The 25,109-nt window shown below is 44.2% G+C and overlaps 1 protein-coding gene across 1 annotated transcript in view; it reads left to right on the top strand.

Moving 5' to 3' along the window:
* The window catches only part of PARD3B (par-3 family cell polarity regulator beta), a 1,965,377-nt gene extending 1,954,019 nt beyond the window's left edge, over window positions 1–11,358 (top strand). The window contains exon 23 of the mRNA XM_086954074.1: window positions 7,471–11,358. Within this exon, the coding sequence (XP_086810200.1) occupies window positions 7,471–7,819 (349 nt within the window). The 3' untranslated portion in view covers window positions 7,820–11,358. The remainder of the gene's footprint in view (window positions 1–7,470) is intronic.
* The last annotated feature ends 13,751 nt before the right edge of the window (window positions 11,359–25,109 follow it).

The raw sequence follows: 25,109 nt of genomic DNA, 5'->3' as shown, positions 1-25,109 counted from the left end.
TGTTCATAACGTTTATTGTATAAAATCCCGAAATGTATTGGTATATGGATTTTCATGATTTTCCTAGAACTCTGATGTGTAGTTAAAAACTTTATCCCACCTTTTTATCTCTCATTTTCTGCTGCTGGCTGTCCCTTGTCGAATAAATGGCAGATGGGAGGCTGACCCTCCCATGAACATGGGGAAAGCCACAAAAACTAATTGTGTGTACACCCAGGCGCGGCTAGCTGGTAGCCTGGGTCTCTGGCTGGGAGGTGGAACCTTTCCCCTTTGTGCCCTGAGAGCGTCCAAGCTTCCCTTGGAACAGTTTCTTGCACCAGCAGCAGAAGGCGGCATATGCTGCCCGCAATTTTATTTAAACTAGGGTAGGTATGCACATTCCATAGCTATCTGTAGATGTAAAAAGAAATGTGCAGAGTTGCTTAGCACACCCTAATAATAACCATTTTTTAGAACATTTTACTTAGGTTGTTATTAACAGCCTGATTCATCATTCATATTTGCGCTCGCAAAGGGCCAGATTCTGAGAATCTGGCCCTTTGCGAGTGCAATTTTTGCATTTGAGATTCATCATCCCAAATGCAAAATTCGCTATTTAGAAACTCGCAAATTCGCGAGGAATAGCATTTAAGGAATCTCCATTAGAGATTCCTTAAATGCTATTCTTGAAACATTTTAAAATTGCGAATTCGCAAATTTCGGCCGCTAGTTACCGCAAGGTCAAACCTCGTGGTAAATAGCGAAAACTTAGAAAAATGCTTTTAAAAGCATTTTTCTAAGTTACATGTTACACAAACACATGTCCTTTGGACATGTGTGTGCGCAACACCTGTTGAAATGTGCATTTAAGGGGTGCTACAGGGTGTCCTTTGGACACCCCTGGCACCCTTCAAATCACTATCTTATTTGCGATTAGCAAATTGCTAATCGCAAATAAGGAATACTCCCCATTCATTCCTATGGGCCTTTTGGCCCATAGGAATGAATGGGGAGTTTTCCTTAATCGCAAATAAGGAATCTGTAGGAATCACATTTTATTTTGCGATTCCTACATGAATCCCGATTTGCGAGTCTGTAATAGCGATTCCTTATGAATCGCTATTTCAGACTCGCAAAACGGGTCTTTCATGAATCTGGCCGTTAGTCCTTTATTTAATCCATTCAAGGCATTCAGTGCTGTGGTCGGTATAGCTTCTAACAATTGCTTGTAACAGAACGAAGTGGACAGAGTCAGCCACTAACCAGGAAACATAGCTGTAATTGATGGTAGAACCACCTTCTCCAGAATGAAAAACATGAAGCGCAAACATGTATATTTTTAAAGGAATCCGTGCACTTTTGAGGAAAGAAACTATTTTACTTGAATATGATCTTTGATTCAGACATGAGCTCAGAACTACTACCAATGATGTAATTGTGCTTCTGATTGATGGACTTAGTAATCAATCAATCAATCAATGCATTTGTAAAGCGCACTACTTACCCGTGAGGGTTTCAAGGCACTGGGGTGTGTGTGGGGGGGTGTATCTGTAGTTGAAAAATCAACTGTATAGTTGTATAAAAACACATTTCATCAACATTAAAATGTAAATTGTTATTAATACCAATTTGCTAAAAACTTCTTACTTACTCTATAAGGTGAAAACAGTTTTTCTTATACAAAGTATTTCACTTTCTAACGCATAAGGAAGGTGTGCAACAATGAGGTTCTGGTGTGGGTCACGTCTGCACTATGTTGGATCCTCATTGGCGGAGAATGTGGGTCAAAGGATAGCGTCATGACTGGATTCAGGATGGGGAAATACAAGTAGGGACTGGCATTGGAGCTGGGACGGGGAGCAGTGTTTTGATGCAAGTGGAGCTCTCTGTTGATAGGAAGTGGTACTGTTGTCTTGAGGATATTTCGGGGCCCCAACCAAGGTATTTTTGGGGCCCCTCGTTCACAACTTCTTTCAATTTTGTTACCGAATTTTCTGCTATTTGATGCACGCATGATGCCAAAAACTATTGAAACGTGTTAAATTGTTACATTTTCAGAAAAAGGGGTCATAGAAAAACTGCCAAAATATGCCTTGGCAGGGCCCCAAAGTCCTTAAGATGAAGTTAGATAGTGAGAGAGCTTGAGGTAGAGGTAGGCAGAGAAAAGGAAATGCGTTGAAATTGAGGTGATATAGAGAGGAAAATCACTCTCCTTGGAAGATGGAAGCCCAGGGCAATTACCCACTTTGGCCATGCCTTAAAAATTTTCTGGGTTGTGGAGCTAAGCAGTGGCGAGGATGAGGCTCAGCATTGTTGACAGGGGCGGCCTTAGGCATGTGCAAGCTGTGCACCTGCACAGGCCCACCAAACCCCAGGGGCCACCACGCCAATATATATCCATAATATAATAATCCTCTGAGGATGGATACATATTTGCGTGGTGGCCCCTGGCAGGGATTTGGCGGCCTCCGGCTCAGTTCCACTTCCAAACACCCTGCACCTCTCCCCTCCCCACTTCACTGGCCTCCGCGCTCCGCCCGGACCCGCTCTTCCGGGGCCCCCTACCTACGCTTCCTGCCCAGGGCTGCCATGAGCCGCCCCTGTTGTTGGGGTTTGAGCAGGGAATGGCAGTATTGGGGAGCGATTTGGGGAGAGCGGGTTTGCCAGTAAGCAAGTGTGAGTTTGCTGGTATGGTTCCTTAGCGCCGTCAGATGTACACTCTTGCAGTGTATGTGCCCTTTGAGTTGACTGTGGCAAAGTCGTCAGTGCCAAAATAATCCTGGCACTGACCCTGGGTTTGCCGGCCTTTGAAGGTTGAGTTGGTGGGATTCGAAGCAGTGTCTAGCAGATAAGGTCAGTACTTACCCGCTTGGCCATCTTGCCAGCTGCAATTGCATTGCTCACCTCACTACAGCCGAAATTAGTTTCAAATGATGAAACAGGATGCTGACTACATTTTCGTTTTTTATTCATTTATTTTTGCAGTTTTATATAGCACGTACTCGACCAGAAGGTATAGGAGCGATTTACATGAGCACCAGTTACGTTACACAATAATACATTCATTTTTTGATAGGCTTGGGGAGAGTAAGTGATTTGCCCAGAATCACAGGCTGTTGAGCCGACCTCCGGCACTCGAACCGGTTCCCCAGTTCCAAAGTCGGCAGCTCTGACTCTTACTCCCTTCATCCAAGAGGCCCGGTCTACCTTGATCGTAAACAAAGATGCATACTTTGTCCAGTCCCGTGGGGCCTCACCACCAGTCCAAACAAATGTTGGATTCATGTTCGACCAGTGAAAGTGTGTTCTGTGTAACACGGCCAGGTGTTTTAGCAGAGATAGCCGTTGTCTAAACACAGGCTGCCTAAAAGTCTTTTTTGGGGGGTCCTAGGAGGGCTTCCTTCAGAACGCCTTCTGGACAGTCTCATTGGAAACAGGAGGGCCTGTCTAATACAACCTTCTGTTTCCAAAGTGAAAAGTCCCCAGGGTCTGCCCAGGTCTCGCAAGTCCAAAGCTGAAATGCATCTCATCTCGTTTTTTTTTCTTTTTCATCAGGAAACATTTGCGCTAAGCGATTCCAGGGGGCGGGGTGAAGGGCGCGAGGTTCACTGTCAGTCAGACGTCCGCCTCACTGTAGACTCCAGTGGTTAGCCCTGCAGCTTTACTCCGAGCCTGGGTGAGGAGGGAGTGGCGAGTTAAAGGATGGCGCACTAAATTGGGCTAAAAGGCGTAGAAAAAAAAGCTCTCAGATTTTGTGTAAGTAAACATGAAAAACAGGTTTATTTCGATTTCAGATGGTTGTTTTACAGGTCAGCATGTCTGTGAATATGAATTTCGAAGTAAAGATAATATGGTACATGCTTCCAACAAGTTTTCCATATAATATATAAAGAAGTGGTTCTGTCGAGAATGCGACAATTTATTTGTTCCAATGTAATTAATATATCCAAAACATTTACCAAATTAATGGAAGACAAAGGTTCCACATCACATTTAAAGAACCAATTAAGGATACGCAGAACACACCACAAGGACAAAATACTTTTTGGTCAACAATGACAATTGTATTGTATGAGTGTTATGCATGCAAATTAATGCTAAAGGCTGTCAATAAAACAATACAATGCAAGGCAATCAAGTGATTGAAGTGCAGGAAAAGTGACACGTGGTGATACGTGAAAAAAGTGCTATACTTATAAAATATATAACACATAAAGCCAAAAATAGTTATGTTGTACTGTCCATTTCTCAATGCATGAATACACTGCCCAAGGGAGACTTTGTGTTGGGGTCAGGAAAGCTGCATGGACTAGTGTGACTGCAATAAGTTTGCTGTCCGAAATCATGGCGCCGGGCTCCTGCAAGGTTTCTTCTCCTCAGGTGACTGTTGAATCTCAGCCGCTCCGTCCTTTTCTCATGGGGAAGGTGATAGTGTAATACTGAAATGCACAGCCATAGGCGTGAGTGAGCTTTGTTCTTGGGGCTCAGATGCTGCAGGAGAACTCGTGTCCTGAGAAGGGTTGGTGAAGTTGGACATAGTTTGGTCCATAACGCCTCTAGGACAAAAGATATGACTTCTGGTGTGGGATATTTCCCCATAGGTTGAATGAGGGTTGGTAATATGGTTCAAAAGCCGGACCAATTACGTCCCTCCTTCCTTTTATTAGGACGCCATTGTGATCAGGCAGCGTGCATTTATGAGACAAAAGAACCGCCAAGAAAATAAAAGACCAAGAAAGCATAGATTTAATCCCACTTTGAAGTTTGGATGTTAAGACAGCGGAGCCATCCCTCGTCATGCCTGGACTGTAGTTGTGTCGTAGAAAGACATCACACATACATCACACAGCTTTGCTGTATCTACTGAGGTGATACCCCGACTCACAAAATGCCCAGCGTCCATTTATGCAGCCACTAGTGTCCAGACCTGGAGTTCTTTTTGCGCAGACCTTTTTAGCAAGATCAGGAAGAGAGCAACATTTTTACCTTGGTCAAGAACGGGCTGAATCCGCAGGAGGACGCTGGTGATACTGCTGTGAGCATCGTTAGTGAGACCTAGACTTGCGATTTAAGTTCAGATCTGTCCACTAACAAAGATGATCTTACTTACTGCAACCAGCTCTGGGAAAGGATTCTGTTGATTTGTGTATTTCTGTGGTGCGTTGACTTCCAACCTTTGGCTTCTGCTAACAGACCTGGGCAGCATTTGGGGAGCCAGGATTTTGTACCGCTAGATAGTGGAAACAATCTCCTCCTGGGTCTCCTGTCTGCTCCACAAAACTCTTTTGCACATTCCTCCATTTTGCCTCTAACTCTCTGTTTATCTTTCCCAAACTGATTATCCCCTCTCCCTGTACACCAGACAGGCTTAATCTCAGGGTTCCTGCCACAAATTCCTAATTCTAGTATTTAAATCAGACCATGGGTTCACCTCATCCCACATACCTTATATAGTTAATTTCCTTTTCCTCTCCAGACCTACCCAAGCACTGACAACAGCGATATTGTTTCAATATCCTAAAACTATGTCCACCTGTTAAAGATACAAGTAGTTCTCCTCTCCCTTTACGTGCAAGCACGGGAGCACCCATGTCCTGAGTATAAAAGCGAACATCAACCTGAGCACCTCTGGAAAAAAACTCTCCAAACATTCCCTCCTTCACTAAAATCTCTTCATCCCCATTGGCCTCCGAAGCTAACATTGTGTACACTGGGATTGCATCAAACATTAGTAATGTATGCCCATCGTGCCTCTTTCCATCCAACTTTTAATGTGCTGCTCATCACTGTTCCGCTGAACTAATGTTCTTGCCTACCAGGCTGCAGAATTTGTCTTGTTGTGTAATACCTATTGTGAATTTACAGTGGCCTAACAGCCCATTCCTTGCCTACTATTGGTTGGCTTTGTCACTCTAATTTGCTTGCTGCTTTTTCTATGGCTTACCTTCCTCTTCTTGTATGTCCCTCTCCTGGAGTCCCTCTCTTTTGAAGTCTTTTTAAGTGTTGGACTGGTATCCTTCCACTGCTCACTACTAACTACTCTTTTTCATTCTGCTATCCAGGAGAGTACATGTTTTTTTAGCTCTCTCTTTCATGTGTTCCTCCCTCCCCTCAAGTACCCACACCTCACATACACATGTTGTTGCTACCCGTCTCTCCCAGCTTGTCTGAAAAGCACAGCATCAGGGATATTTTTGCTGGGGTATGACTGAAGAGCAGACTTTTAGGGTTGTCTTTGTTTTATGTCCTGTAATTCACATATTGCATGAAAGCACATGCTTTGGTGTACAAAGGCTTTTATGGCTCCAGGGGGCGGGCTATCTGCTGCACTCACTAAGCTGGCAGCTGGCAGCTGAGGCAGAAAGTGTACTTAGCATGGTACTTCTCCTGGAGGCCCATAAATCTGCTCTCTGAGCTACTACAGGCTGAATCCTGTGGAAAGTAAATTATGCCTTCACAAACTTTTCGCTTTACATTCTTACATTTCCTTATTCTTTTTAAATCCTCATCAGATTATCCTGATTGAAAAGTATTTCAATAACCCATGCCATTTATACAGGTTGACTGATTGAAAACATTGAATTTAATGTAGTTTTGGGATACCATACAATATATATGCTTTTCTTCTTTTCTTTTTGTAAACTATACTTTACAGACAAACATGAGCAAAGTCAACAGCTTGGCAGTCCCCTATTAAAGTGAGACCTGTTGCATTTGCCAGTGCTTGTTGTTATCAAGCTATCACTAACTTTATAGGTATACCTCGATATAAACTCTATATACATTTCTGTATATAAATGTCTACAAATAAATACATACCAAATACTTTAAAGAACAGAGGTCACTTGAATGAGTGGAAGATTGTTGTATGTAACTTGATTATAAGCATGTGATCAAAACGAGATATAATTACTGAAAGCATGGGCAGTGTCCCCCACCCCTGGGACTTGCTCATGTGCTCCTGCAACTCCCAAGCTTGTCAAACTCCAATTACGCAGACAGGCCGCAGAGAAGCTTCTACATCCGGCTTTGCAGCTGAATGCAAGTCCAGATCTCACTGCAGCTGCCCTGCTGGCCACAGACACAGCTTCCTGGCACCTCATTGGCTCCTTACAAGCTCTTTTTCTTGGCCCTGCTCTTGCTGTGTAGTGTCCTGGGCCCTGTCTAGAATGCTTGGCGGCGCGTGCGGTTTAAGGAACTCGCAGAGGGCGAATCTGGGGATGTCTGTTTATCTTCTGTTGAGATATGATGTGACACAGCTGCATGTGATGGGCACAGTTTCGTTCCTATCTAGACAAAGGACGGGGGGCCAGGGGCGGGTTGCACAACGGAGTGTGCTCAGTGGTCTATTTTAGTAACTGGCTAGAGTCATGGGGTGTGATGAACTTGCTTTACAGACTTGTAGGCGTCTTGTTACTCTATGTAAATTGTTTCTTCGTACTTAACTGTTTGTTTTTCTTACACATATATTTTATTATTTTTCCCTTTTAGACGTGGCCCCCCGGACCCGCCGGAGTACCTTGCTGGACCTCGAGTGTACAAAGAAAGAGAGCTTCCGTACTACCCAGGAATTAGGCCTGCCATCCACAACTCTAAGGGCACGTATCCGCGCCCCCCAGATTCGAAGGTGCCTGACTACCGCTATCCTCAGTATTGCCCACCGCCACAAGCAAAGGGCCCGCTACGGCAGGATGTACCGCCCTCGCCTCCGCTACCTCACAGAGCACCACTGTACAGTGAGGTGGGAAGAGTGGCACGCCCCCGAGGAGCTAGCCCAGATCAGTACCACTACCGGTCCCAGGACCCGCGACACAAGAACCCCATGACGGCGGCTGTGTAAGGGCAGGCCGTCCAGGGCCGGAGGCGTGTTCTGGGACGGTGGCATTCTGAGGGAAACTGGACATTTTCAGACCATGTCACCTCCCCAAACAAAATCAACTCAACTGGAAACAGCTGCACAGCTTATGAAGCATTCCTTCTACATGAAACACTACGAACTACGTAAAGAGTCCACAGTGAGACTAAAATTTTAAGGAACTGCACAATATGTTGAAATTGTGGTGAAGCACATCATCTGTGGTCATTTGATTTAGAATGTGGATAAGACACGCATGGTCTGTAAAGCTATTGTTGAAGGGTACTGATAGTTATTGCAGTTCGGTCGGCTGCACCACTGTTCTCTTTTGCACTGAGCATATGACTTTATAATGTAAGTGCTAAAGGTAGGTTCAATTTAGCACAAGGCTGTTGCCTGGACGCGTGCTTCCCACCAGAACTTCCTTTGCTAAGGTACATAGTCCAATTGGGAAGGTGGGGGGACTGAGGAACAGAGAGACAAGCATACACAAAACAACACACACTTACAGTCAAAACTCACACTGTGGGTTCTCCATGGTTTCTAAACCTACTGGAGAGTCTGTGCCCTATTGCTAAACCCCTGATGATAGTTGGACAGGGTCTAATTCTTTGAATGCACACAAATGAAGCTGCTAAATGATCAGTGCCAACCAGTGCCAACCAAGGAATTGTATGTATCAAGTGCTTCAAATAGCAAAATCTTAGGCACAGGTCTTTCTTAAGCCTGTGTCCCACCCTGTCAGTATAGGACAGTTGCATTGAAAGTACTGGATCCTTTGGAGAAGATTGCCTACAGAGAAGGAGAGGAGTATCTCCTTCCTGCAGACACATGGTCTATTGGAATATGTTGCTACATTGCCTATATATCTTTCAGCCTTACAACTGAAAGCCTTACACTGTGAAAATGGCATATATGTCCAAAGTGGGTCAAATGTTGTTACTCTATGCACGGCATAACATGTTAGTAGAAGGACGCATGGGTGGGTCTGATGTAAAGAAGTGACTCGTACTTCTTTCATGGATGGATTTTCCATGTACCTGTGATTGAGAGCTCGGCCTTCTAGGGACAATGGCTCGATCAATGAAAGTCTTCGTAGGAGTGAGATTTATGGCAAGAAGTTACACCTCAAGTGCTCGCTCTCTCGCTTTCTAAGCCTACTGTTGACTCTCATTAAGGTCTTGTGAGGTTATTTCTTTCCTGGTGCCTTATTTTACATAATGCTGATTATTTGTTAATGATATCACCAGTTCCCCTGTATTGTTTATCTATGTTATGTTTGGAGTTTTTCGTCACAAATTAAATGATCTCCAGGTGCAGAGGACCACTTTGGACATGCCAAGTAGCAGAAGATACTAATGCTGGTTCGCGAGGAGACAATATCTATAAAGTAAGAAGACTGGACAGATTTCTGATGTTCATTACAAATTTGGGTATTAGAACTGCCAGTCATTGGTGTTCCTGTTCCAAAAACCTGGAAGTAGGGAGTTTAAAAAAAAGAAAGAAGTTGGCTGAGCAAAGTGTTGCATTGTTTGTGTAAAGAGATCTATCCAAGTAGAGATGATTTGGGGGAGGGTCTGTGGCTGCCAAGCACGTCCATGGTAAGCTACGATTTCAGAATACTAGCCTATCTCTCGTGGGTAGTATGTGGAGGCATAAAGCGAGGTAGCAAACAATTTCTCCATTTTCCAAGAGAGGCACGAGCTGGTTTGTTGCATCAATGAGCGTCAAGGAGATGCTTTTATTGGAAACATGGGCATTGAGTGTGGTGGATAGTCTAGTTGGAATAAATTAAGGAATCCTAATCTCTGGGTGCTGTTTGGGTTGAGGCAGATAGTACGAGTATGTAGAGTTGTCTAATTGGAAGAAATCTCCCTTGATCACTGAAAATTCATTGCAATGCGGCCATCTTAGTAAAAAATGAGGTCGATGGCTCATTTGGCGTATGTTAAAGAGTACCGAATGTAGTAGGGTGATAGATGCTACTGCTTCAGAAGCAGAACTCCAGTGTACTTTCTCCTGTGTGGCTGCTACGCAACACCAGACAGCTGGGCATCAACTCAACATGTGTTACTGAAACACAAAGAGTGTGGGTACCACTCAGATTTGCTTTTGGGTCACCTGTGGAATTATTCTCATTAGCAGTGAAATTTTCTTCATTTCAGTTACAGTTTTCGACCCTGACAGCCAGAGCGCGTACACGGTCACCGCGTTCTATTGCATAATTTTGCTTTTCCTCTCATTTCTCATATCTCTTGGAGCTGGTGGTTTGTTTGCTTAATATTAGTCATCGTTGAGAAAGAGATTTTCTGCCTTTGATATATTGAATACCCATTAGGCTGCAAAACAGCTGCCGTGCTTAGGTGGGCCCTGGAAAATGAATAGAAATGTCCTACAAGAGAACATTAAGTGGACCAGGCAAAATTAATAAAAAGAGAGAAAAGCGTGTGTGCATTTACATATTTATACAGCACAGGCTTCTTAAGCCCACGATTGGGAAATCACTAATTTAGCACGTTTCTCTGAATTTCACAGTGCCTTTAGTGTGTGACAGTCCACACAATGGGAGCCGCAGCGTTACACTTCATGTTCCTCACCTGTTTCAATGTTTGTTAGATCTTTGTGTGACAGCAGATCTACAGACACAGCTGTTTTCTTTCCACAAGTTTATTTTTATAGCTGGTGCTTATTTCACCAGGAACTTGTATCACTAACAGTGCAGGTTGTGCCTGTCTGTTTTCCATGCTAGTTGTTGCTCACTTACACAGAGGACGAATGTGATATTTGGCCTGCTTCTCTTACAGCCAGAAAGGAAAATATCCCACCATCCCTAATCTCAAACATGTGCCTGCAAGTGGATCCTCACGCGTGCTGATGACCTTTGGCACACAGCATGGTCCAATCAGAAACTAGTAAGACCCGCTGACCTGTCAGTGCTGCTCCATGATCGGTCCTCGCTGAGGTTGAGCGGCGCTGTGCAGTTGAGGGACCATGCTGCTTGTATTGTAAATAGAGCCCTTTCCACCCCGAGCATGCTCTGGTATTGGCCCACCTCGGTTTCTTAGCAGCTCTCCCAGGCTTGTTTTTGTGCTTGGTTAAAGTCTTAAGAATACCCGGAACACAACAGTGACATATATACTCGGCACAAGACATGGTGCCTTTCCAGTAGTGCTTTAGATGTGCAGCACACACAACAAGCCCAGAAGGTGACACCGTTTTCAGAGTGTTAAAAGAAAAACAACAACTTTATCTAATCTGCACAAGCTGAAGGGACCCTTTTCCTTTTCAAACTATATCTGCTCCAGTCCTAGAGTCCGACCTAACACGCAGAACCCAGACTTCTAAATCGATTTCAGAAACAGGGATCCGGAGCAAGAGTGATAAAGAAATCAGGTAGTAAAATGTGGAGTGCCTACGTTCAAGACGTTGCCAGAGTGCACGAAGCTTCACATCTTGGCAATCGTGGCAAAGGAGTACTCGCCTTTTGAAGGGCCTGCTTCAAACACGGTTTTTTTCGACACGCACCCAACTATACACTCAGTTTTCATATGGCATATAATACCAATTGAGGAACAGAGCTCGAATCTTTCTAAACAAAGTTAGCGAGTACTCAGCCCCTCCATATACCAACCAGAGAATGGGAACTGTGCTGTCATTGCTTTGAAGCCACAGCACATATCTGGATGCAGAACTGACACTGCTGGAAGGTGCCCTCGTGACTTCACTATGGTTTTAAACTTTGCGTCTACCCGAGCGAGGAAGTGGTACACGGGGCTGGCTTACATTTTTTGGTTTTCATGAGAGTAGCTGATTGGCTGTGGAGGAGTGAAATATCTCCTGACCTCTTTTCACCCTTTCTTGGCTGTGATGTGGCTTGTGCCCACACTAGCATCACTCAACTCCGACAGTAGCACCCCTTCTGCTAGCAAAGAGGACTCACCTGCTTATCAGGGCATGGATGAAGGAATTAACTACTTAGCTGCAATGTGCAAAACTGCCTCTAATGTTGCACCATACTAAACATAACTTCATGTCCTCACAACAATACTTATATGTATTTATTTTTCAAGGTGTATCATTATATTTTTGTTTTTCTTGTACACATTGTAGACAACAAGCTCCCTTTTAAAGAGCTTAGGACTTCTTGCACTTCCTTGCTAGAGAGAGAACAGAGAGGTCTTGGGAGTTTTCTAGTACTTGTAGGAGCCTCTTACCTTTATTTTAGTTATTTCGAGTTTCACGGATGTCCCCGCAGAGGTGAGAAGTGCCTTTCTCCAGAACAAGCTCTCCTGAATCAGGGCGACATGTCTGCGTCTGTCAAACTCACTGCACATTGGAACCCTTATCGAAGGGTATCCGCCAGTGTGCCAGGGCTGCCTTGGTGTCAGGTTTTGGGATCAGTGCATGATGCTGGACTCGTTTATTTAACCCAGTGGTAGCCTGATGGAACTCTTGAGGGATGGCGTTGAGTCATCCTTTCAAGTTCCTCTGCCACTTTGTCTCAGTGCCTCTTTTTGGGTGACATGCAGTGTGTTGCTATTTCATGACTCACTATGATCCAGGAGTAGTATAATGGGAGTGGGTGTTGTCGCTGTTGCCATGTGCTTTGGAGAATTGAATAAAATCGTTGTTTTACGTAACTTTGTATATGTTGGATAAACATTTTTTACTTACTTGAAACAGTGTATGCACCAGTACAGCAGATGACAAATCTCTCTCGTTTATTGCTTGTTTCTCGTATGTTCTTTTCACGAGCGGTAGTGTCAGAGAACACAAAATCAAGGGAATTGAGTCAAAATGTGTATCTTCATCGAGTCTGCTACTATTATAGTCATGGTCCCATCATCTGACCCATGCTTCCTCTAACCACTAGCCTTGCTCTTACCAAATACAACTGACCTATCTCTATAGCCTTCATATCAGGAAATGTTAAATTTTGTCTTTAGCTTCTTTGCGCTATCAAAGCAATGCAACGGTCGTCCTTCTATTCTGTCCTTCATCACAACCCACTGGGTTCTCAAAAAGAGGGACGCCGCTTCTATCCTGAGAATCAGCAAGCTCCTTGCCTTCTGCTTATCAGCCTCCTGGCCTGACTTTCCTTAGTCTAGGCACTACCAGTAGAGCTTCTTGGATAGAGGACAGTGTTCTAGATGGTACATATGATCTAAAGGTCTTCCTTGGAAACTGGGGTTTTTATGGAAATGCCGCCTGTTGTGCTAAACAAAGGATCTTAATATTCACTTGGCTTCCTTCGTGTCACTGTTTTGTCGTATCGATTAGTACCCTATCTGGAAACTCATTCTTGCTCAGCCAGTACATGATTCTTCATGGGGGTCTTCCTGAGTAAATGGAAGTTTGGAGCAGATTCAAGACCGTGTTTGTCTCTGTGATAGGCGCACAGGATCTTAACGCCATCATGCTGCCGGGCATTAACCGTAGTGTATTGCCTGTAGTTGGTTTTTTGTTTTTAATTCAATCCTACAAGTGCATGTCAGGCTAACTAAAGGTAATGCACCAGCCAATGGTATTAACGCTTAATTGGCAGTAAATGAATGTTATATGCAATGTTAAATATATGTAAACTCCATTATAATGGTTCCAACCTACATCAATTGGGGTTTTTAATACATCTTCCTGTAAGTATGATCATAAGTTTTTTTTAAAGCAATTTTTGAAAGCCACGGGCAAAACAAGGAAATCACGTTATTAGTGTTTCCTGCTGTGCTATTGGTGATCATACCTTTTGCTGAATCAGTAAAGGGTGTAAAGAGTTCATGGTATGTAGGATAACTAATACAATGTGAAGAGTGGAGCAGAGTTCCTCCGAATTACAATATTGATCACTTAGACATACTACAGGAGTCCATAATCAGCAGAGCTGGATGTTTCTTTTTCTGTGACGATAAATGCCATCCCTGGTCTATATTTACCTTTTCATCATTGGTTTCTCTCTGCCAGTGGGCAGCTGCGTTCACAGTGATCTGGATACAGATGAGAATTAGAAGTATGTCAGTGCACTTTGCACATACAATTAAAAGAAACACTATAGGAAAGCAAGTATCAATTCAATTGGTCTTCCAGGTGTTGGCTTTAGTGGCCTTGAAATGTTTTTTATCATGAAAGATGTCCTCTGTCAGTGAATCATCTGTCCTCAGCATCAACCCGCAGGCTTTGCCAAGGTACGTGCCCCCCTCTACTGAGGGTAGTAGCTTCCTTTTTAACACGTGGGGGTTTGTGCACTTTGTTGTAGGGTTATAGTAGAATCTCGAAGAGATAACATTACTGGTACATATGTGGCCTTTGTAGGAACCAAGAGACGCTTTATTTAGTTGATGACGTGGCTAGTGCAAGTGCCTCACTCATCACTTTGTGTTTCTGAAAAATGACCCTGCTCAGCTGCTCTCAGGATTGCCAACCAAACTTTTTAGTAATAGCAAACCGTGTCCAATGGACCTGGTTTTCATTGATTTAATAAGTTGAACCTATAACGGCGGCATCTTGATGCTTTTAAACACATTCTTCTATTTGTATTCAGAAAGCAATCTCTTGGAGAAAGTCTGAGTAATGACATTGCCTCACTTTTGCAATATTCCAATTCCACTACAAGTCCTCAGGGTTTCTGCGCCCCACTCCTTATTATCAGTGGCAAGTGGATGAGCAGGTTAAAACCACTGTACGATTTCTTTATTTTTTCTTTTTTGTTTTGTTTTTGTAATTGTCATGACCTAGGGTATCAACTACCACTGAAATGCTGGGCTTCCTTTGTCTGCTGCTGATGATATTCGACAGCATTTGTCCATGTGATTTTAAACAGAACATACAAATCTTATTTTGACTTAATAGGTTACAAGGACAACCTGTTGCTTGTTTTATAGTCAGCTGTACTTCAACAGAACTGACTGATACCTATGTTCAGATGTATTTTTCTACTCAAATTTTGTATTATCTGGCATTAGCTAATTTGACAGAGTAGAACACACTTCGACCAGCATCCTAGTTGTTAATAGAAGCCCATTAGAAGCCTCCCATGTTCTGACCAGCAGCCCACACCAATCATGTGGCATCCACATGATTTTGGCTTTGTCAGATTCCAGTTTATTGGTTCGCCCCCAAGGCAAAAAAAAAGGATCCATGGCCACTGTTGAGTGGGGAAAAGCTTTTTGTTCCCCCATTTCCACCCGACCCATCATGGTACAGAGGGAAGCAGTGTAGAACATGGCAGGTAAATAGCCTTATGCTTAACTTGCGGACCTTGCAGCGTGCTTTGAGCCTCTGCTCACTTAATGGTGTGTTCAGAGGGCACATATGGAGATGACGTCCATCTCTACCCTCCTAGCCGAATCAAGAAATGCCTTTTTAATGACTTATACATATCCTACTTAAACAGTATTTTATTTTTGTTTTGTTCAATATAGCCCATTAGTAGGAGGGGTTCATCGCTGAGGTGCCCCTTAAGGCAACCTTTAGACATAGCTTTTGTATAAACAGTAGAATAGTATTGCACAGATTGTTAAAAGTAAAAAAAAAAAACCTTACCGCCTGACTAGTGAGCCTCCTATTTATATTTTCATCATTTTCACCATATTACAAACCAATTTGTACGGGGTTGGGGCAGTGGCCACTGTGCCCTGAGCGTGAATGAAGCCGCGAGTCCCCCTCTTATCTTTTGTGTGTGATTATGCTACGCGTTTAGTCAGATAATCAGTTGAAGGACAAATACTCTGTTTACACTTTAATATAAGAGGGTATTTTTTTTGTAATACAAAGGTTGTACAAATGTAGTTTTGTGGTCTGTATCATTGCACTCATTTGCAAGCTTGTCAAGGAGGTGTGTCTAAAATTAAATGTACTTTCTTTAACCATGTGAATATGATGACATCCTTTCCTCACAAGGGTCCAAGGGCGAAAGCATAGTGCTTTATTTTCTAGGATGTTACTGGTATGAACTGGTATGAATCTGCACAATGGCGCTCCTTGTGGTGCGTACTAACTTAAAACTTAAAATCTTCCTATCTTTGATAAAGGGTTTCATTGACCAGTCCCTTTCTTAATCAACAAGTACTTGTGAACAAGAACCACAAGAGGTGGCGATAGTTCTTAGTTTAGAGAAAGATAACAGGGCTACCAAGAAGTTGGGATATGGATTGCAAAAGATTGTGCTTTTTTTGCAACGTGGAGGGAAATGAAAAAGGATACAAAGCAGAAACTACCCATGAGAGAGAACGATTATTAGTGATGAAGCTGCCTAAGTGTTATTTTATGGAGAATTTTCTGTGCTTTCCTTGGGAAGCACTTTGTCTTCCAAAGCACCTATTTGCTGAGCAAAGCACACTGATGACACGTAGAGCCTTGAGTATCGTACAGCACTACAAGATTTGTAACTGTGTTTGTGTGAAGCTGAAATGTCTTTGTAAACCACTTTTCTAATATTTACTATCTATGCCTTTTTATGATTGTCAAATTGTTCAAATGTATTGCACCGGAAATTGAACTCATACCTTAATAGTAAAAGAACACCATGATCAAATGATTGTTTTTATACTACATGAACTTTAAGAATTGTGTTATCTCTTTCTAAATAACTGTCCACCTTTTCTATTTTACATTGAGCTTTGGAAATAAAAAATAAATTGTAATATGAGCAAGCATTTTTTTTCCTTTTTATAAAACAATGTTTTTGTTAGCTGTGAAATCTGCTTTGTGTTTGTTTCTCCTTTTTCACATAACTCTTCAATCTTTTTAATGAGACATTCAGGTCTTCCAGTGATGGTTTGTGCAATTTTATCCATATTGCGATAAACCTCTTTGCGACAAAACGCTGTGCATTTCTTGATTTTCCAATGCAATAACATTTTTATTAATGTTTAGACACGAGTCTTTAAAACATAAATATATATATATATATATATATATATATATATATATATATATATATATATATATATATATATATATATATATATATATATATATATATATATATATTAACAATTCAACTAATATAGGGACGGTCTTTAGACCAACCTTGGTTCTAGGCCTAGGTCACAAATACATAGTAGGCTACGTCAATAAAAGTAAATATGGCTTCCTCCCAGAATTCCTATGTTTCTAACCAATACATGCTTTAAAATATCTTGCCATGGGGAAAGCGACATCCAATAATTCCATGTAAGTAAGGAAACACTCTTCTATTATTCCATGAATCTAACATATATATACTGTAGGATTTCAACCCCACATTCTTCATATCCGCCAGTCTAGCCTCCCTCTGCAGATCATCTGTACTTCTGCTTTCGTGAGGAATGAAGCCTCAGTCATTTTAAATGTTTCCATTTTTAGGGCCCCTGTGATGACACCCAGTCACTTCCTAACCTGCCCTCCCTATCTTAGTTCACTTTTTCCTTTTTTAGAAGCACAAAGGACTGCTATCTTCTGGGTCTCTGAGGACCAAAGTTTATCCCAGAATTTCAAGGTCATTTTGTACGGCAGGAAATTCCAGGACTGTAAATCGCATTCAAGTCTTATTGCTGGTCCCATCACAGATTTGGGAAGGGCCGGGAATCTTTTCAAGCACTTATTCTCGCATCTTTCCCAACTTCCTAGCATACTTAAGGACAACACCTCAGTCCCATAAAGACATTGAGTGGGGACCATCGCACTGTATGCAGTCAAAAAGGGAGACCATGAGGGACCGCCAAAACTATTCCTAAAGTGAGCTAGGCTCCCTATGGTTGCAGCTGCCCTTGTCTCAACCATTTTTTTTATGTTGGGCCAGTTTCACTGTTTTATAAACATCATGCCTAGGTATTTATATGACAACATCACCTCCACTGTCTTGTTCCCCAATGCCAACTTCAATGATTTAGTTTTTTCCCCAAATGGTATTATTTTAGTTTTACCCATTTTCACCTTTTACTTATTGGCCTCACAATAATTGTTACTTTTAGTCAATTTTCTCTTTAGGCCCAATTGGGTCAGGTTGTGAATTGCCAAGTCATCTGCGCACAGTAAGCAAGGAACATGTCTTCCCCCCATTTTTGGCAAGAATGACTGTGTGTTGACCTCTTCCCTCTGGAGTTCTGCGAGGAACAAGGAAAGCAATGTAGGGCCCATCACACAATCCTGTCTTAATAATAATAATAATAATAATAATAATAGGGGGGTCTTGTAAAGCGCATGGTGACGCACAACGGCGTGTCCCTGCGCTATGATGCGAGCGCTAGCAGGATAAGGGGCTAAGGTGGGAACCCACTACCGGGCATATAGAAATGTTTTTAGCTTGGCTCTGAAAATGGGCTCTGAGGGTTCCAAGCGCAACGCCACAGGGAGTTTGTTCCAGCTAGATGCAGCCAGATACCTGAAGGATCTGCCGCCCATCCTTGCTTTGGACACCTTAGGAATAGACAGGCGTCCCGAGCCAGAGGATCTGAGGGAACGAGAAGGCTCGTATTGTGTCAGGAGACCCTGTAGGGGAAGAGGTGCCGTGCCGTTAATAATCCGATGACAGGTGCATAGTGCTTTAAATTCCACCCTGCTTCTCACCGGAAGCCAGTGCAGGGCCTGGAGCGCGGCTTTAGAAGCTGATCTTCTGGGCAGTCTGAGTACCAACCGGGCTGCGGCATTTTGTAAAACCTGCAGGCGGCTCAAATTCTTCTCGAGAGTCCCCAGGTAGAGCAGGTTGCCATAGTCCATCTTGGACGTGACTAGTGCATGCACAAGTATTTGGCGGGCTTTGATAGGAAGGAGCTCCAGAACCTTCCTGAGGGTCTTGAGGATCCCGAAACAGGTACCAACCACCCGATTGACCTGGGGTCCGAAAGTTAAGTTGGAATCGAACCAGACACCTAGATTCCTTGCCTCCTGGCAGGGGATTGGTGCTGGTCCCAGGCAAGGTGGCCACCACGCCGACGTCCACGCCGCTCGGTCTCCCCCACCACCAGCACCTCAGTATTGCCTCCATTGAGCTTAAGGCAGTTGGCAGACATCCAGGCAGCTAGGTCTTGCATGCATGCTCTGAAGATGTCTGCCGCAAGACCGGGTGCACGCGATAGGGAGATGACCAGCTGCGTGTCGTCGGCGTACGACACCATGCGCAAACCGTGACTCTCCACTATGGTGGCAACCGGGGCAACGTACAGATTAAAAAGAGTTGGACTCAGGGACGAGCCCTGTGGCACCCCCTGGTCCAAGGCCACTCGCTTGGAGTAGCAGTCGCCCTGCCTGACTTGGAAGCCTCGGCCAGATAGAAACAACTGGATCCATTTTAGCGCTGCACCTCCTACCCCTCCTTTGTTCAGACACTGTAGCAAGATGGAATGAGCTACAGTGTCAAACGCAGCGCTAAGGTTCAGAAGGATCAAGGCCATAGTATGGCCCTCGTCGGCGCCCTGCCTGACGGTTTCGGATGCCATGAGGAGCGCTGACTCCGTTGAGTGTCGAGGCCGGAACCCAAACTGGGTGGGATGTAGAAGATTGGTATTTTCCACAAATTGCATTAACTGCAAATTGGCCACCTTCTCCGCCACTTTAGAGAAGTAGGGTAGAAGGGAGATGGGATGCAGATTCTCCAGCTTTTCGAAGCTGATATTAGGCTTCCTGCGGAGGGGGAGCACCACAGCTTGTTTCCATTCTCTAGGCATAATGCTGGACCTAAAGGAGACATCCAACAGATGCCTAATGTATGGTTCTAGTGTCGTCAAGCTGTCCCCCAGCCGTTTGGGTGATGCTGGGTCCCGTGGGGAGCCTGACTTCACTGACCTACATATTTTGATCAGGTCTTCTACTGGTGGGGTGGAGAAGTTAAGCAGCATATTTTGCCCATCAGCCTCTCTTACTGATACTTCGAACTCTCCCCCCTGCCAAGGGTTGGGCAGAAAAGGCTGAATAAATTTTGGACACTTTATCGCCAAAATAATCAGCAATGCGATTGCAGGCAGCAACTGAACAATCCTCTAGTCCTGCCGAGGACTTGGGGACAGCCAGGGATTTATAGACACAGAACAATTCTTTCGCTGAATTCTCTGCACCCATGATCCTATCGGCATAGTGGGCAGTTTTCGCTCTCCTGATTAGATTGTGATATGCCCGTCTATTGACGAGATATCTCTCTCTCGCCTGGCTGTCATAGGCTACCCTCCACTGCCTTTCTGCTCGCTTACAATCCTTCTTAGCACACCGCAGTTCCTCATTGAACCAGGGCGCCGCTCTCTGTTTACGACTGCCCTCCTTTGGCCGGCCTAGAGGGGCCGTCCGGTCCAGGGCCGCCGTGATACGGTCGTTAAGCAATTTATTTGCCGAATCCGCATCCTCACCTCCAGGGGGGCCCTCTGCGATAAGAGCCTCATTGAACTCTGGCAGGGAGAACCTGGCCCATTTACGCCTGGGGTAGTTAAGGGGAGTTGGGTCTGTCACCTTATGTTTAGGGAGAAGAATTTCAAATGGTACCAGGAAATGGTCGGTCCAAGGGAGGGGCACCGGGAGAGCCGCTATGACTTCCTCCCAGTTCGCAAATACTGGATCAAGCAAGTGGCCATGCTGATGTGTTGGAAGCTGGCCCTTTAGCTCTAGTTGTAAGGCCTGAAGTTCTTGACGGAACTCCATCGCTCCTTTGTCCGTCAGATCCTCTAAATGCATATTAAGATCTCCAAGTATCAGAAACTTATCTCTCCGCAACGCCATCTCCGTGACACACTCTATTAGGTTACCTTTAAACCTTGCCAGGGGACCTGGGGGACGGTAGATTAAATAACCCTTCACCGTGGTGCCCCCATTCATTTTTATGGTAAAAACACCAGCCTCGCTTTCCGCCATATGAACTAATTCTAATTGACAGGCAAGCTGCTGTTTAAATGAAATAGCTATGCCTCCTCCTCTGCCATCGGGTCTGTCCAGTCTCAACATCAAGTATTCTTCTGGTAATGCCTGAATGATGTCGGGGTCAGAGTGAACATCCAACCACGTTTCTGTGAGGAATAGCAGGTCCAGTTGTCTATCCATAAGTAAGTCGTGGATATCGAGCTTATGACATCGTAGCGATCTCACGTTGAGCAAGCCACAGGACAAGGTGGAGCAGCCCCGAGTATCAGCTATCGATGTACTAAATCGGAATTGACAGTGTCTGTAACCTACTTCCTCCCCTATGTGTATGGTGTGAAAGCCGGGAGTACATGTAATGGTGGACAGACTTACAAGCTCGTTCCTACTCCAAAGTTTTCGGTTATCAGGACCAGGGGTGGTGGCCCTGGGCCGTGTCCGGTCGCGGACGGCGCAGACGGGCTTGGCTTTGGCGCGGCTTCGGCGCGCTTCCGGCGCGCCCGCTGCGCCCGTCCGCTGCCCTTCCTAGACCCGGGTGACATTTTATGCAGGCAGGGGCAAGCGGGGCGGAGCACTAGAGTGCTCGCCCAGCTCGTCCCCCTCACTCAAGATGGCGGGACGGTGAGGCGAGATCGCGGGGTTCGCGCCCTGCTCTATGCAAAATTACTTTTTTAAAACACAGTGAAATACAATTCAATACACGCAGTCTGTATTAAAAACGAGTAGGAGCAATTTAGAAATGTTTAAAAACAGTCCCGGCTTCCGCCTCAGGACAGCACTCCTACCGCGCTAGCAATCAGTGAGAGTAGAGGGTTCTTGGGGCTTTTATGCAGGCAGGGGCGGGCGGTGCGGAGCACTAGAATGCTCGCCCAGCTCGTCCACCCTCACTCAAGATGGCGGGGCCGGTGAGGCGAGATCGCGGGCTTCGCGCCCTGCTCTATGCAAAATTACTTTTTTAAAACACAGTGAAATACAATTCAATACACGCAGTCTGTATTAAAAACGAGTAGCAGCAATTTAGAAATGTTTAAAAACAGTCCCGGCTTCCGCCTCAGAACAGCACACCTACCGCGCTAGCAATCCTTAACCAAGTGCCTAAAGATATCCTTTCTGAGAGGGCCCCGTCCTTGTCAAGCACCACCTGGGCCCAATTTGGGAATGTAATTCCAGCAGGATTGCCAATAACTATAGGGGAATGCCCTGTTGACGGAGTTTTGTCCAAAGCAATTTACGATCTACCAAATCAAAATCCGTACTAAAATCTACAAAACCATAATTAAACTCCCTGTGGTTTCCATAGCATTTTTGCCCAAGGCCCACAAACTAAAGCAGTGATCTATCGCAGAGCGCCCGAATTTAATTTCCCTTGTTCCATTGGAATTATACCATTGCAATCAATCCAATTCTTAAGGGAGATAAGTATGCCTTTAGAATACATTTTTGCACCTAAATCTAGTAGTCTTATAAACCGATAATTACCAGGTACATCCAGCTCCCCATTTTTATGGATCGGTTTGATTACTGCACCCTTCCAACTAGTCAGGAATATGCCAGACTTAGTTATGGTTATAAAAACATTTGAGAAGAAAGGTACCCACCACTGGGGGTTATTCTTTATCGCAATTGCTGGGAGATTATCTGGTCTAGCTGCTTTAGTCCGCGTTATGGAGGATAATAACTTGACCATTGTTTGGACCAGTTCTCCCTCACAGTATCCTCTCTGGGCTTGTAAATATCACTTAAAAAGTTTACCCAAACTGTTTCTGGAACCATGCATCTTGCTGGAGGTGACACATTCCCAAATCCCTTCTTTACTAATTGCCAACATTTCCTCATGCCCATGCCCTGAAGGGTACTAATCATGCGGTTCCAATTGGATTGATAATTAGCCTGGTTCATAGCACTAACCAGGGTCTCATATACCCTTTTTTAGAATTGAAACTCTCATGGGTAATTATAGGGTCCCTTGGATGCCTAGCCTTTACTGCCATCCTTAACTCCTTCCTAGCCTGCAAGCACTCAATATCGAACCACGGCTTATTTGGAGACCAGCTAGGCTTTACATCTCTTGCTGCATTGTTAGGTTGCCTTACTATTGGGGTCAAACACTTTATTACCTCCATTATGGTCTTAAAGTACCATTCAAAGACTGTTAACCTTGTGTCCCTCTCAAGGTTCTGTTCACTAAGGATTGTATACTTCTTCAGTTGCGTCATATACCTATCATCTATCCTTGTTGTTAGACCTTTAGTGAAAGTAACATCCATCGGGACCCTCTCCTTTTCTAAAAAGTCTGCGGCAATTGTCATTTTCACACCCCAATGATCACTGCCCCTGATTCTGAAGACCTCAAATCCCTTACAGAGGTTAAAAAAAACAAGCCTGAATAAGCATATAGTCTGTTGGGCAGTGCTGGTTCCCATGCTGATATGTTTGGGCAGCCGGAGAATCCCCCGTAAAACGTCCATTTAAAAAAACAAACCCTAATTTGAACGTAATTGCTGTCATTGCCCCTATAGCTTAAATCGAGCACATGATGGGAAGAATGCTTTTGGGATACCATAGTCTTCTAACATCTCAGAAGCTCCCACATCTACCCTCCCTGGGGACAGACGGAGATTGAAGTCCCCTAAAAAGAGTACCAGGGTGGGGGCTCTGGTCAGATTCACTAGGTCCCTCTTTAGCACCTCCCACATCTCCTTCCATGCCGCAACATAGTTTAATAAAAACATTTGCAACTATAAGACTATTATAAAGCAGGCACCCCTTATACAGATCCAAGGAGCAAGCCAAGAGCAACTCGCTGCTTGTCTGCATGATTCTTGCACCTTTACTACATTTAGTTGAAATCAATGTTATAAACCTGCCACTTCTACGTCCGGGCCCTATTTTGGTTCCTCCTTTGGTAAACTGCATATACCCCCTTTGCTGGAACGAATCGCCCGCCCACCAGGTCTCCTGGAAACAAATTATCTCATTCCCCCATATTTGATTGAGGTCCATTGTATTTATTAGGTATCTCAACCCATGAACATTCCAGGATATGACACCCAGGTTGGCATGTGTAGCTGCTACCTAGTCCTCTAGTCCCTCCCAGGATATAAGACTTTCCCTATCAACACTTAGAGGAGCAAATCTATTGCAGAGTGGGATTGGTTCTATCCCTCTATATCTTGGAAAGGGTGGGATCGTAATCTTTAAAGTGCCTTGCTTATACCCTACCATTCTTGATTTTCCAAGATTATGCTTTGGGTTACCAAAAGCTGGATCATTTTATGGTGATGTTCCCTTCATGCGCTCATTACTTTTCCAGTTGGAGCTCCAGAGATAATCGAGAGGGCATTGTCCCCAGTAAGACTAATGGATAGACTGGTTCCTTTTACAACTTGGGCTTTTGCTACTGTAAGGGCATGTGAGGGAAACTGGTTGGATGTGAGGGAAACTGGTTGTGACATCTATAATTGCCCCATTGATCGCTAGATTAATTCAGATGATCTGGTAAAGTATTTGGGTGTCCCCTTCCTTCCTCTCTGTGGCAACCTCTTGTGATGCTTTGCGCTCAGGCGAGAGGATTACTGCCATAGTACTGGAATGCTGCTCATTAGCAATGGGCTGTAACTAACTGCTAATGTAAGCTATCACTTCTCTTTCAAAGATTTATGCTGAGATAGAAAGGTCATGGATTGGGTAATGGATTGGGTAGTAGTATAATAAATCCTTACAACTATGCAACCCGCCAAGCGTACTGCACTTTGTTAGTTACTTTTCTCCCAGCAAACAAGAAGCTTGGGGTCCACCGCTGTTGCTATTATAAAAGGTATCATAGCAAGAGGGCCGACGGGAATAACAAACAAGGAGTGTGGCACGAAAGGGACTTTCTAGTGGAATATCGAGAGGTCGATGGTGCTCAATTGTTCAGCCATAGCACCTCAATTGCATGGTGAAATATAGTGCTAGCACATCTGAGTTGGATGTTGGAGGATTGACCTCATTTCTAAATGTGAAGCTTTGCCTCCAGAATGCAGCCAGCACTACATGATTGTGATAATTAAGAACTGGACTCCAGTAGTGAAGATACAGGCAGTGTGCCAAATCCTCATTGAAGTGCCAATGGTTTGTGACCAGAAGGCACCAGGGCAAAATGTATAGCTCATTACAGCAAAGACTGGGGCCAGAATATGATGTATGGCATTTTGTGGCATCTCTGGAAAGCAGGAGTCTCCAGGATGGGGGATTCAGTACAAGGGTGACGACCTGGGCACTGGTCAGAATATGGTGCCTAAGGCAACTTGAAGTATGTATGTATATCGCCTTGTCAACATATATCAACATATATATATACACTGATATATAAAAGGCTTCAATGTTCTAAAAATAAGGTACCTTTATGGACAGCAATAAACATAAGATGTTCTAAAACGATGCAAAACTAAAGATACTCTTGTGCACAAACCCCACTTTT

This window comes from Lissotriton vulgaris, chromosome 2_1, assembly GCF_964263255.1.
Source record: "Lissotriton vulgaris chromosome 2_1, aLisVul1.2, whole genome shotgun sequence".
Classification (NCBI taxonomy): Eukaryota; Metazoa; Chordata; class Amphibia; order Caudata; family Salamandridae; genus Lissotriton; species Lissotriton vulgaris.
Note: the sequence above shows the minus strand (reverse complement) of the source record. Positions and strands in the feature narration are given on the sequence as shown.